The sequence below is a fragment of the Rhinichthys klamathensis genome, unplaced genomic scaffold (genome assembly GCF_029890125.1).
Source record: "Rhinichthys klamathensis goyatoka isolate OS25496 unplaced genomic scaffold, OSU_Roscu_1.1 h1tg000013l_1, whole genome shotgun sequence".
In the NCBI taxonomy this organism is placed as follows: domain Eukaryota; kingdom Metazoa; phylum Chordata; class Actinopteri; order Cypriniformes; family Leuciscidae; genus Rhinichthys; species Rhinichthys klamathensis.
In genome coordinates, this window is record NW_026606565.1 from 18,531 (window position 1) to 33,308 (window position 14,778).

Genomic DNA, 14,778 nt, shown 5'->3' on the forward strand with positions numbered 1-14,778 from the left:
ATACACACTCACAGACATGTGCGAGTTTGGACTGTACAAATTTAACTAGTGAGAAAGTGAAAAGTGTGCTTTAAGAAAGTTTACATTTTCCATAGAAGTGCAGGTGAATGACACTTGCATAATATCGCCATCTAGTGGATTTAGTAGATCAGTGCAGGGTATCTTTGTATAATCCCATCAACCTCGAATAGTTGAACAACACAAGGATAGACATGAAACTGCTCTTTTAATTCTTTCAAATAAATAAAATAAAATTGCATAAATTATTTTTAATTGACCAAAGTATTTTAAAGCATTTACATTAAAAACATAAATTGTAACGTTACACGTTAAATTTTTGTTAAATCCACTATTGTTTTATATATAATTGTTCTATTGACTATACAGCATTCAATGCAATTACAGAAGCAACTGTAATTAATTAAAGCTGCAGTCCGTAGCTTTTTTGGGGTTAAAAATGATACAAAATACATATTTGAGAAAATACATAACCAGCCAGTGTTCAACGCTATCTGCTTGCCGTAGCTCGATTCAAAACGGTAAGCTTGTAATAATGTTTTAATAGAGAGCCTAAGTCCCTCCCCTCCGCTTCCGGCTCATGGGACCCTATTTCGGAACTTACGAAATAAGGTCCCATGGTGGTCGACCGGAAAGCTCTCTATTCCAGTGGTACTGGTGGATTTCCGCGGGAGATTCGAGCATGTCTTTGGGTCATTACGTCACATCTATACACATAAAGAAGGAGTCTCGGCTAGTAGGCTATATTGCGTGTGAGGATGTTGGAGGTGGAGATTTATAGCATTTTCTCACAGCACTTGATATAATTAAACTTAGCAATTTGATGGCGGATCCAGAAAGGTTCAAACGACAATCACCAGTGACAACAGATTCACCCTGTAAAATCCAAAAGACTTTGTTCGGACTTCGGAGTGGCTACAGAAAAAAAGAGACTTCAACCGGACCCATGCGAAAACAATGATAAATAAATAAAATCCTGATAAATATCGGAAGGACAATAGACTACATGTAGTCACGCAATACTGACGTTGTTAACATTAACAATTTGAGAACAAGTATAATTTGCACGGTTTTGCGTGATGATAAGCTGTTTTTAGATTTAATCAGCGGGATGTAGGCTAGTGCAATGTCAGAACCAGAACAAAAGTGGATGTTACTTACTTGTTCAGATGACATTTCCCGCCCGGTGAAAATTCTTATGTTGGTCATACTTCCAAAAAGAATAATCTGTGATTCTGAATGACAGTATCCACACCGGCGCGGTGATTGACAGCTGCACACTCTCCTCAAACATTGTGTTCATCCGCGCTGTGCCGTGTCGAGGCGATGTCGAACTACAACTCACGTAAAGTTGATAATTCCGCGAATGACTGCAATTGCAGATTTCGAACAGAGATGGCGACAAAGAGGAAAAACTGCGGACTGCAGCTTAAGGGTTAGTTCACCCAAAAATGAAAATTCTGTCAGTAATTACTCACCCTCATGTTGTTCCAACCCCGTAAGACTTTCGTTCATCTTCGGAACACAAATTAAGATATTTTTGATGAAATCTGAGAGCTGGCTCACTCCTCCATAGGCTTCTTAAGGGATCGAAACTGGCCGGCCCAAAAGTTATGAAAGACATCGTTAAAATAGTCCAAGTGACTACAGTGGCTCAATCTTAAGTTTATCAAGCGACGAGAATACTTTTTGTGCGCAAAAAAACAACAAAAAGAACGACTTTATTCAACTACTCTGTAAGGCCGTGATATTTCACGTAGTGAAACTACGCAAAGCTTCTAGGTTGTACGTCACGCATCACACACATGACCAGCGTCGGCCAATAGTGAGCCTACGTGTGACGTGCAACCTAGAAGCTTTGCGTAGTTTCACTACGTGAAATATCACGGCCTTACAGAGTAGTTGAATAAAGTCGTTCTTTTTGTTGTTTTTTTTGCGCACAAAAAGTATTCTCGTCGCTTGATAAACTTAAGATTGAGCCACTGTAGTCACTCGGACTATTTTAACGATGTCTTTCATAACTTTTGAGCCGGCCAGTTTCGATCCCTTAAGAAGCCTATGGAGGAGTGATCCAGCTCTCAGATTTCATCAAAAATATCTTAATTTGTGTTCCGAAGATGAACGAAAGTCTTACGGGGTTGGAACAACATGAGGGTGAGTAATTACTGACAGAATTTTCATTTTTGGGTGAACTAACCCTTTAACATAAAAAAATAAGAGTAATCTCTTACTTTACTTCTTTAAAGAGAAAAGTATATTAAATAAGGCAGTTTCACTTTTTATTGATAGAGTGGGGGGTAACAAAAATGTCCAGAGGTTTCATATAGATTTTTGACAAAAAAAAAAAAATGTATTTGCACCACAGTAAAATGTAAAATGAAGTAAAGTAAAATGAGAAGTAAGAAGTAAAATGCCCCCACTCTGATAAAGCAATTTGCTTTTTCATTTACAGCAAAATCAGAGTACAAGCATCTTTAGCTTAAAATAAAAATAAAAAAGCCTAAAATATGAATATTTATTAATGAACCATGCTGAAAACCAGCCTATTTGAAAAAATGGCTGGTATGACGTAAATTTGTAGGCCAAATCGCGGAAACGAGATTTGGGTTCCATAGTCCCGAAGTTGTTGTTTTTTAAATGGGGTTTTTGGTTAAATGGCTGAAATAATGTCTTTGGTGAACACAAGTTGAAGATACTTTCACATTTTATTCTACAACATAAAATACAGCAGTATTACCCCCCTCGTGATTTTGTGTCTTGAAAAAGGCGGTTGCTAACAAGTTGCTAAATGAGACCTGAGCTGTTGAAAAACAATGGGACTACAGAGGCTGTCATCGGCGACATTAAACGTCATCACGCATAACAGGTAAACTCAGTCTGCTTTTACAACCTCCTTATGCTTATAATTGTGCTCTTATAAACTATTCTAACTGAAACTTTCTGGGAAAATGTTGTTTCTATGTAGGAAGCTTATGATGGTGACGTTGAAGTCATGTGGCGGGGTGTAGTTCGTTTATAGCCTACCTTTAGCTTTTTACTTCTGACTATTGTATTTAGGCTTAAAAATTCATAAAAGTTGCATTCATCTGTGAAAACTATCTTGATGTACAAAATGTCTAAGTATCATAAACGTTTGTTGATCACAGAGCTTCTTTTTTTTTTTGTGATAATCCAATCACTATTGGTCCAATCACTATTACCAAAAATCCTATTGGTTTTTTTTTTTGAGGTAACCAGTGTGATGCTAACTGCCGATTGCCCTACAACGTGACGTCATTCCTGGACCCCTTTACTTCTACATCACTCTTGTCAATGTAGTCTATATAGCAACAACAAAACAGTATTTTAACTCCATAGTGGTTATTTTGGGGAAAACAGTAGCATTTTACCCTGGGTATTTCCCACCCACTCTACCCTATAACGTTGTACCTACATGTCTTACTCTTATTAGAGTGTTGGTAGAGTATTAGTAGACTGGTAAGGTTAGGGTTAGAATAAGTTGACATGTACAAAGTTACTTATAGTCAGTAGAATGTCTGTTGGGGGACCATCAAAATAAAGAGTTAGCAGATACTAAGCAGACAGGCTACTAATACTCTTATGAGAGTTAGTTGCAAAATGACTTAGTCAACAGATTGTCAAAAGGGACCATCAAAATAAAATGTTACCAATGAGGCTACAGTAATTAATTACTTTGTAAATCATTACACCCAACACTGCATTCACCTTGGTGGGGGTACGAGAAAACAGTTGTGACAGTAAGATACATGTTCAGACTTAAGCAATTAAATATATGTATTGATTACAATTGGAATCAATACATATTCATCATTGTATTTGCTGTATAGGCCTATTATAAGCCTTATATTAAAACCCTTCCCAACTAGATTCCTACCTGTGAATCTCAGCCATTTCCATACTGCATATCATTATGAGCTAAACATGTGATACAGCAGTGAAATCCCTGTGCTGTGCATAACTGGACCTCTGCTAATAGCACACATATAGCCTACTCATCTAATTTTTGACATTTTCGCCGTTTGTTGAAATAACGAGAGTGAAGCAAAACTGTCACGGAATGGTAGACAAGAGACGTGGATTCAGATGCAGAGTGATTTAATAACAAAACAAACAGGGTAGGTACAAACTTCAGGGCTTAGACATCACGGGAGGAACACGAAGACACGTAACATGTACAACAAACCAGCACTGGACTGCAAACACAAAGGAGACTATATAGGAACCAAACACAGGAGACTAACGAGACAACCAAGGTGAAGAACGTTAATCACTAAACAGATAACGAGATGGGAGGGGCTGACAATAGACAGAAGAGCACATGGCACAAGGAACAACATAACAGCCATGTGCTCACAACAGACTAGACAAGACACAAACACACGACAACCCGGGAGTGTCACAGCTCTGTCACTAAACCATGAGGAAACCCAGACAAGGAAGACAGAGCTGTGACAAAAACAAAAAACAAACAAAACCCAGATTATCCCTTACAGATATCTGATGGCAGCTGTTTTTACAACTGCTCATGGTCTTTAGCTGATGTAAGTGCCAGGACTACCAGCTGTTAGGGTTGAGATCAATTTGTTGGTGGTCAAGCGAAGTAGAAAAGAAACTTGGACCTGGACCAGGAACAATAATGCGCATAACACAAGATATCTTAACATAATGCAATTTCTGTTCATTTTATTTTACTGTTTTATTATTATGTTTTTTATATATATATATATATATATATATATATATATATATATATATATATATATATATATATATATATATATATATATAATTGGCCTTAGCCCTGGATAATTTATAGCCTCTGACTTTGATTCTGTTATTTCTTTATTTGTTTGTTTGTTCATTGACTGATATTTAGTCTAAGCTTCATATTAAACTACATATTTTACATTTAGGGACAGTAAGACATTTATAATATTACAAAAAGATTACTATTTCAAATAAATGCTGTTCTTTTGAACTTTCTATTCATCAAAGAATCCTGAAAAAAATATGTCATGGTTTCCACAAAAATATTAAGCACTGTTTTCAACATTTATAATAATAAGAAGAAATGTTTCTTGAGCAGCAAATCAGCATATTAGAATGATTTCTGATGGATCATGTGACACTGACAAGAGTTATGATGCTGAAAATTCAGCTCTGCCATCACAGGAATAAAATATATTCAAATAGAAAACAATTAGTTTTCATTTTAATAATAGTTACTGTATGTTTGATCAAATAAATGCAGCCTTGGTGAGCAGAAGAGACTTATTCATTTAGGACAAAACAAATGGTTAGCTCATAAAAGCTACCAAATAAGTCAAATTTGACCTTCCGTCTCATATGGAGGGACACAACAGGTGGTGGGATGATCACATGTGCAGATAATGTGCAGATAATACAAGCAGGGACAACCATACTGTTGCCATCTCTATAATTAGAGTCTTAGCTGTAATAGTCAACAGAGTAAACTGTATAGGCTGTATTATTTTTTCATTTGCTGATATGAGTCTCATAGCATTTATATTCTTGTAAATTAACTAAGATACTGGTCAAAATTTTGAGGTCAGTAATGAATGAGAGGGAAGGTTGAATCTGACTTTGGTAATATGAGCTAACCATTTGTTTTGTCCTACTCTTGATATGAATCAGTCAGACTGTAATTTAAATGTGTTTGAGGACAGTGACACGATTTATTGGGGGAAGTTGTGTGGGGGAATCTGTGCGGGGGAGTCGAATGGCTCCCTTTATTTAGAACACTTGGACAAGTCAAGTATGGGCAGAGGAAGAGCTCCCAAACACTCCTGCCCCTGCACATGTGGTGGACATGTGTGTTGTCATTTGTCTCTGCAGCTGTTGGGACAACACCTCACATCTAAACCCCCTGTGCCAGCGAGTGTTTGGGACATTTAGGGGACGCAAGCAGGGTTTTGTCAGCCAACGCTTTTCAAACAAGTAGCTGTAATGGACTCTCGACTGTCGAAACAGATACAGTGCTCCGTGTGTTTGGGGGACTTTACGGATCCCGTGAGCCTGCTGTGTGACCACACTTTCTGCCGACAGTGTATCAGCAATCATTCCCAAAGCAGCCGCTTGAGACTGTGTCCGGAATGCAGGCGACCCTATACTATGTGGGACCTCCGGTCCAACCGCGTCCTGCGGAATATGGTGAATGCCGTGAGGGAGCACTTAAGCGAGCAACAGGCGCTCAGGGACATGAACGGAGAAGCTTCGGGAGCAGGCGGTGGGACTGCAGTGAGAGTGTTTGAAGAACCGGAGAAGCTGGTGTGTTCAGATCATCAGGAGAGACTCAGGCTGTTCTGTGAGACGGACCAGAAACTGGTGTGTCTGATCTGTAGGGACGGTGAGAAACACCAGGGACACAAGTTCAAACCTGTGGAGGAGGCAGCGGAGCCCCGAAAGGTCAGTGAGTTAGGACTGCAAAGTCATAAACTGTAGATATTACGTTAATTAAGTTTGTTTGATGCTACTTAAATTGCAAGTCATATCCAAGTTTTTTGGTTTCTATTTTGTATCTAATCCCACACTGAAGACTGACTGAAGATATGTGATCATCTTATAAGTAACTGTACATAATTTGTCTTATAAACAGAAAAATAGTTATGTAGGGCAGTTATTGCAGCAAGTTTGTTCTGGGTGAGACCTGTGAGACTTTCGTTCATCTTCGGAACACAAATGAAGATCTTTTTGATGAAATCTGAGAGCTTTTTGTACTCTCCTTTGACAGCTATGAAACTACCACTTTGACACTTCAAAAAGTTCATAAAGAGATCGTTAAATTAAAGTAACAACAGGTAACTTTTCAACCTTCATAATATATTTCCAAGTCTCTTGTGATGGTACATCGACTTACAATAGGTTGAATGACACGTCTGCCATAGCCTGACGGGGTCTGTTGCGTTTTTAATCGTACTTTTAAACTTCGGGTTTCGGGTAGTAACCGGCGAACAAAGAGAACTACAAAATTCGACTGCTTTACGGCATATACGTCACTTCCACCACCACCCCCACTTCCTTAAAATCGGACTTGCGAGCCAAATGTTATAGTCATGGCCGAAGCAGCACAGAAAAACAAGAAAGCAAAGGTTTTATCGGAGCAAAGCAAAAAGAGAAAAAGAGAAAGTGATCGCGTTAAAGGCAGAACGAGGATCAACATTGCAGAGCTGCCAACTCTCACGCATTGGCCGTGAGACACCCGCATTTGATTGGTTTCACACGCTCACACGTACGGCACACCCCCGGTTTCTCACGCTAAATTGTCAACCCGGTCGGTCAAATCCCTGAAAGATGAGTTTATCTATAGATCTACCTGTTGAGCCACTCGTGATCGACAAGTTATACCGCAAATTAGTTCAAATCTCCCGGAATCTAGAGCGAGCGCGCACGCGAGACAGAGACTGTGCTCCAACGCGCGCGGACGGCAGAGAGAGAAAGCGAGCGAGAGACCTTGCGTGTGCAGGGAGCATCGAACCCTCCATCGAAAAAAGAATGCCTCTCTCTAACCTCTCTAATTCGCTAGAGTAATAGCGAATTATCAATCTGGTAGCTAGTAAACGATATTCTAGTTTTTGATGGTTAGCTATCGCTAGTATTCTCGTTCTGATTTGAACTTTGCAATCGATGAAATGCAAATAGCAAATGTTTGACCTAAAAAGTGTAGTCTACTCAACATGTACAAAGAAAGGAGGAAGATTATTAATAAAATCATATTTTAGGATACCTAACATGTCTGTGATATTTGTTTATTTGTCTTGCCTCAAGCTATAATGCAAATCGATTTGTAAAATTTGCAGATTCATTTATGGTAGCTTGATATTATAATATTGACGATATACGGTTATTATCAACCACTCAAACATTGCATTGAAGTATCATATAGATCCAGTAAAACGGTAACCAATAGACTAGGCTACTATAATGACGCTGGCTTGTAAACGTGAGCATCGCGATCATTTGTCGTTAGAAAAAAAATAAAACCCATGAAATTATATTCATATGACATGCTGAAATATATGCCACTGTACCTGGGATGAAGACATTTCACACGCGACGCAAGCAGAACACCTGCATGTGACCTCCTCCTACAGTGTTCAGGGCTATCCTGGTTGTCAACAATTGCACGTGCATGTAGGATGACAGAGTTTACGACAGTAGTAGAGGACAATACTGTTTCCCAACTGTAGGGGGAGCCCGAGAGCAAAAAACTACCTGTTGTTACTTTAATCCATATGAGCGGTTAAGTCCAAATTTTATAAAGAGACTATATATAATGAACAGATTGAATTGAGGCTTTTATTCACATATCAATTCACACATCAGTTATGATAAATGGAAGCTCAAGCATGTTCGCTTGACATGAGAGAACCAATGAGGTTTCAGAGTGGTATGTTTTTTATCTTTTTTTTTTTTTTTACACCGTTTAATCATGATAATTTTCGATCACAAAACCATGATTCATTTTCCTTAGAGGCGGTGAAAAGGCTTACAAAAGCGAGAGCTTACAAAATTGAACAAAAACAGCTTTGCCCTTTGTTTACATTGTAGCAACAAATAAAAACTTATCATTAGAACTGTTAATAGAAAACACAACTAAATAATAAGACACATTTACAAGTTGTGATCCACAAACAACAGATTGTCCCTACAAAGTGGGAATTGCTCCATTTCAGGAGCTTTTGTGCGTAGCCTGCATTGTACTCTCTTATGTTCTGAAACTGTTCTCTGTAAAATGTGCAGCGCTCAGATAAACATTGGGGTTATACATTTTCAGGAACAGTGTTTAAAATCATTTTTTAACCACTCTTAAGTTCGCCAGCCTTAGGAAGGTCAGTTTTGGAAACTGGGTGGACAAAACAACGTCTTTTTTAACTTAGCTACAACACTGTCTTATGCAGTAAACCAGGCCTCATCTCCTTTTTTGTGTATTCCGTGTGCGTAGATTATTTCAATGAGTAACATTATGACTTCACAAGATCTGGAAAAAACGCAATGTTGTCCAAACGAGTCGTTCATTGTAGTTCATGGAAAGTGGATTCTGCAAATATCTCCCTTAGGACTTTGAGCTTTGTAACCTTCCAGATCTTTTTTCATGCTCAAACAGCTATTGCACAAGTTGAAAAAGTGGAACCGCATAATAGGACCCCTTTAAGGTTGGAATACATTAGGCCTACACAACTTTTTGGCCCCGATTTACAATCTGTAGAGTCACTAGTACCAAAAGTCAGTAACCAGTGTACAGATTTGAGTTGACCAATTTCACAAAAAATCATGTGTATGATGGACACAGATTTTTTTAGCTTCAGATTGAGATATTTTGAGCCCATTTTAGAAAACTTTGTTACACGGAAGAGGCACACGTTTCTACGCGGATTTGTTGTGTTTGGAACGACTTGAAAGTGTGAGTGATCCTCACTCGTTCAGTGTATGATGCCCAGTTTTTCTCTGTAACCATTTCCAAAGTTGGCAGTGTATTAAAATCTGTTCAGAAATCTGTTCAGTCAAGTGTATTCCAGCCTTAATTAGAAGAACGGGTCATAAAAAACGAAGCTTGATAACTTTCTCCACACGTACTTAAGACATTATACTTTACTAATTGTTTCAGAGATTTTAAGTAAGGAATATTAAATAATGAATTTTATTATTTTATTATTTACTTTTTTCATTTAATATAAATAAATATAACCAAAATTATTATTATTATATTATTATTTATATTTGTAAAAAGTGAATTTTTACTTTGGTAAAAAAAAAAAAGAGGGATAAAGCTTCAATAATATTTTACTGGGGTTTAGTTTGTCAGGAACTAAAACACAATAAATGATTAGTTATTTAGGCCAAGTAGAAAATATAAGAAATTATTATTCTCTTTACATTAAAGAACTTAAGGGGAAAGTAAGAGGTTAATTTCAAATGTACGGTCATTATTTTTACATTTTCATCATTGGGGTCTAGGATCTCAAGCTTAAAAACAAGTCTCATCTCAACAGAACATGAGGGTTAAACTTATTAAAGTGTAACTTCACCGATTTTCAACCCAATTTGCGTTCGGTATTGTATATTGTATTGCCATTTTGTTATTGTGGGTAGTATATGTAAATTAACAATGTTTAGCCTACTCTTTCTCCGTGTTACCTGCAAGAAATTCACATTTATCCGTCAGCAAAAGTCCGCCAGATAATGCAAAACGCGTCATTCGGTGGATTTTCGACAGCTGCAGGGCTTTCGTGAAAACAGCAGTTTCTTTTAGTATTATTTTCAGTTACTATACACTGTGTTTGTTGTCATCCAGTTTGAAATGTTGACTAAAAACACTGAGGTTTTACAGATTTTCTGTCGCGGTATTCTCTCCATATACGTTTATAAGATTCTTTGCAGTTTTTAGCCAAAGGATTCCTCACTGGAAACAGAAAGTAACTCCTTCCCGCTAAATGTTTACTCTTTGAATGCTTACACCCGAGAACAATTTAAGTCGACACCATTATGACTAAAAGTTTGCTTCGAAGTATTTCCAACTAAAGCAAGGCGGTTGACCTATTTGACTTACGCGTATCCATAGCAGACTGGTGGGAGTGGCCTTGGACGGAAACATGCCCTGTGCATTATGGGTGTTGAAGTTTTCCTACCTATTTGGCAAAAGAGAAGAGGCCTTTTTTCTGTTTTATATAATACTTTTTTTTTTTTTTTAAGTGTAAAAGCATTAACAAAGTACTTTCAACAGACCACGAATAACCCCAAAAGCTTGGTTCTTTCTACGGCCATATTATGTAGACTGTCACTGGTAGTAATATGAAGCTCATTCAGCTCATTATGTGTAGTGCAATTATGATTTGAAATAATTTTTTACATCTTTTTGAGTAAAACAGTTTAAAGATAATGCCTGAAATATGAAATATCTTGTGTGTTGTAGAATTTATTGTTAGAGCCTCTGAGTTTCCTGTCAAAGGAGAATGAAGACCTGCAGGCTCTTATCAAGAAACAGACGAATGAGATCTCTAAAACTGAGGTGAAAAATACACTTTACACAAAAGAGTGAAACAATCTATCAACATCACTCTAAAGACTCCATAAAGGATCATAGCAGGGTTCATTACTATCCGTGATTCTTTTTTTCTCAGGAAAGGTCTCGACAGCTCTCTTCTCAGATCTCTGCACAGTTTGAGGAGATGCACCAGTTCCTGAGGAAAAAGGAGGAGCAAGTGAAGAAAATGTTAGTGAAAGAAGAGAAGGAAATGATTGAAAAGATGAAAAGAAATAGAGCAGAAATAGAAGAGAAGCTGAATGATGGAAGAGAGAAGGAAGGGATTCTACACTCAGTCTTTGAGTCCGATCAACCAGACGGGTTTCTGCAGGTTCAAACAAACATTTGCATTCAGCACAATCATTTTTAATGTTATTCAGAAACATAATTTGACTAAAAAATAATAATTAGATTTTATACAGTTTGCTTTGATTAAAAATCATACAAATATAAAGACTTTTTTTTACCCTGAATACAGTCCTTTCACTTAAATCTGCTGATTTAATCACCATAAACAAAACTGACAATCATAAACATGATCCTAAATTATATAAATATTATAATATAGAAATTAGGTAACACATTTTCCGCTACACATCTTACATGTAGTTACCGGTACAATAGTAATAACAGTAAATTATAAGCAATAAACCCTAAAACAAACCCTTACCATAATTATATAGTAGGTAATCTTTGTAACGTATCCACTGCAGGCAAGTTTAACAAACCAATGTGCAGTTTAACCAAACAAACAAACAAACAAATACAAAGACTTGACATGACTTGGCTAAACTTGATTAAGAAACAAGGAAGAAGAAACTCACCATAACTGATGTCAAGCGCATATGCAGATTGATATCTAAAAAAATTGATATCTTAATTACAATAAAAATAAGATAAAACGCGGATAAAATAACTAGCTTGGTTTGCTATCACCGTCAGTTCATACTGCTGTTGACACTTTCTCTGACAAGCGGATGCGATGAGACCTGTTTGTTCATGTCAAATTTAAAATAAAGCCTATACAACATTTAGAATATTTAGAAAAATATTATATATAATTTAATATTTCTCGTTGCATGCAATGACCTCAACACTGTCAGAAATAATGTGCAAAAATTGTACCATCAGGGGTACAACAGCTTGTTACTGGGTCAGTACCTTTAGCAGGACAACTTTTTACATTCATTTGTTCACCTAAAAGGTGGATATTAAAGATTTAGAGATATATGTACCCTTAAGGTATAATACTATGAATCGTTTAAGTGTGAATCAAGTATAAAGATGGCCCAGTGAAATACTGTTGCACCCCTAAAGGTATTTTTGCATATTTTTCTGAGAGTGAGGAATCAGGTTTAAGAATGTGATTTTTGCGAGGTAAGAAAGGACTATAAGCACATAATTATTGCATATATTGTACATAACATAACACTGGGTTATTCATAGCTGCAGTTTTCATGACGATAATCATTTGCTTTGTCTGGTTCTTCTCCTGTAGTGGTGGACTGAGAAAGGGCTGGAATTAGTTGAAGAGATGAAAGAAAAAGAAAGCGGCAGTGAAAATAATGACAGTGCTTCTCAAACAACCAAGTATGACAATATACTGTAATGCTTGAGGTAAACATGACCAACTCTGTATATATCCCATCAGTTACATTCATCTCCTGCATTGTAGGTTCAAATCAACAGTGAAAAGCGTAAATTTCACACCTAATTCTTTGTTCCTCGGCCTTCATGAGACTCATTTGCAGTTTATTGTGTGGAAGGAGATGCTGGGCTCTATCAAACCAGGTGAGGACATTAGTTTTCCATATGTAGGCAACACTATGTATTAAAATACATGTTAAAGTATATTAAAGATACAGCACACTTAGTGGTGAACATAAAAAAAAAAATCATAATTGTTTCAAAACTTTTGACCAGTAGTTTTGGACTTGTAAGATAAGCTGCATTTATCTTTCAAATTTTTGTTTGTCTTTCTTAGTCCCTGATCGTAATGTCATACATGACTGTCATGACCCATACCTGAGGGTCTCCTCCGATGGGCGCAGCGTCATCCGCACATCCAAAAAGGGGATTTTTTTGCGTCACAAAGACTATAGGCCTCTGGCCAGGACCCACAAGACCTTCCAGTCAGGGCAGCACTACTGGGAGGTGGACGTAGGAGCGAAGATAGACTGGAGCGCGGGCTTTGATGGTGGCTGTATAAGCAACTTGAACAAGGACATTGGGCTTCACCTTAAACATGACCAAGGCTACTGCATCAAAGAGTATGAGACAGTGACAGACATAGATCTGACAGTGAAACCACACAGGATAGGGCTGTACCTGGACTGCGACAGATGTCAGGTGCGCTTCTATAATGCCGATGACATGACTCTACTGCACACCTCCACATACCCTTCCTCCATCCCTTACTCGCTCAGCCTCTCTCCTGGAGCTTATCTGGCAGGGAAGAATGCTGATCCTCTGACAGTGTCCTGGAACTGATCCGTCCCGGAAACAATTAGACACTTTATCAAGAAAGGAAAAAAGACCACAGGAGATTTTTGTTCTTTATTTTAGACAACAAGGGAAATATATGCAAGCTTATCTGGCATTTCTGCCACATAAGAAACAAATCATGCTTTGGTAAATAATAATTATGACATAAATTGTCAAAATGATCAGATACTGTAGTAATTATGAGAAAAGTCAAAATGATGACATACTAAGACAAGATTAAAAAGTCAATGATTTTTATCATTTTGACTTTTTATGTAATAATTATAACTTTTATCTCATAATTTTAACTTTTTGTCAATTTCAACCTTTTATCTCATAATTATGACTTTTTTGTCATTTTTTTGTCTTATGTGGCAGAAATTGACTTATATAGGAAATAGTTTAGATGCAGCTACCATGGTTATAAAGTCACCTTCATTCTTTCAACATGGTTAATTACAGTAAAAACAATATAGAGTATAGATTTATAGAAAATACATCATATATATATAGTTTATGGACTTGGTTTGTTTGATATTAGAAGTGTTGTATGGTTATACTGGTGCAACCATGGTGCATGGAAGGAAAAAGCAAAAGCAGTTTTTGAACAATACCAGTAACACTTGTGAAGTTGTCAAAATAATCAGAAAGTGGAGCTGAAAAAATAATATTGTTTATTATTTCATGAACGGGTTTTGGCGCACAGGCCTTCATCAGGGCTAAAAGATCCGCAATTAAGGTGCACAAAGACTTTAAATACAAACAAAGACAAAATTCAAATGTACACATAACCAATAAGAAAGTCAAATGTATGGCAATAACCAATCATAACATATGAGATAAGTGATCACAAGTGATCTTTGAATACGATGTTTATTAGAAGCTCACCATAAGAATAGAGGCTATTGGTGTCACGTCTAGTTTTGGTTTTGTTTCATGTTCATGTATTATTTTTGTGGTTTTCAGTTATGTTATCCTGCCTTGTCCTCACCTTTGTCATGTGATTCACTTGTCCTCTTGTGATCATGTCATGTGCTTCCTTTAATGTGTTCTCATTGGTTCATTGTTTAATCCTGTTCACAGATGTCTTGTCGGGTCATTAGTCTCTGCGTATTTATTAACCTCATGTTTCCAGTCTTTTGTCTTGTCCCTGTAACCATTGTCGGTGAGTGTCAAGTCAAGTTTTTAATTTTGTATCTGTTCACGTTGGGTGT

General features: G+C 37.1%; 1 protein-coding gene across 1 annotated transcript; it reads left to right on the forward strand.

The window, feature by feature from the left end:
• Positions 1 to 5,811: 5,811 nt before the first annotated feature.
• On the forward strand, positions 5,812 to 13,786 carry trim109 (tripartite motif containing 109). Its single transcript, XM_056270312.1, has 6 exons — positions 5,812 to 6,465; positions 10,970 to 11,065; positions 11,178 to 11,411; positions 12,579 to 12,670; positions 12,756 to 12,871; positions 13,065 to 13,786. The coding sequence occupies exons 1-6, from the start codon at positions 6,007 to 6,009 to the stop codon at positions 13,568 to 13,570; spliced, it is 1,503 nt and encodes a 500-aa protein (XP_056126287.1). The 5' UTR covers positions 5,812 to 6,006; the 3' UTR covers positions 13,571 to 13,786.
• The last annotated feature ends 992 nt before the right edge of the window (positions 13,787 to 14,778 follow it).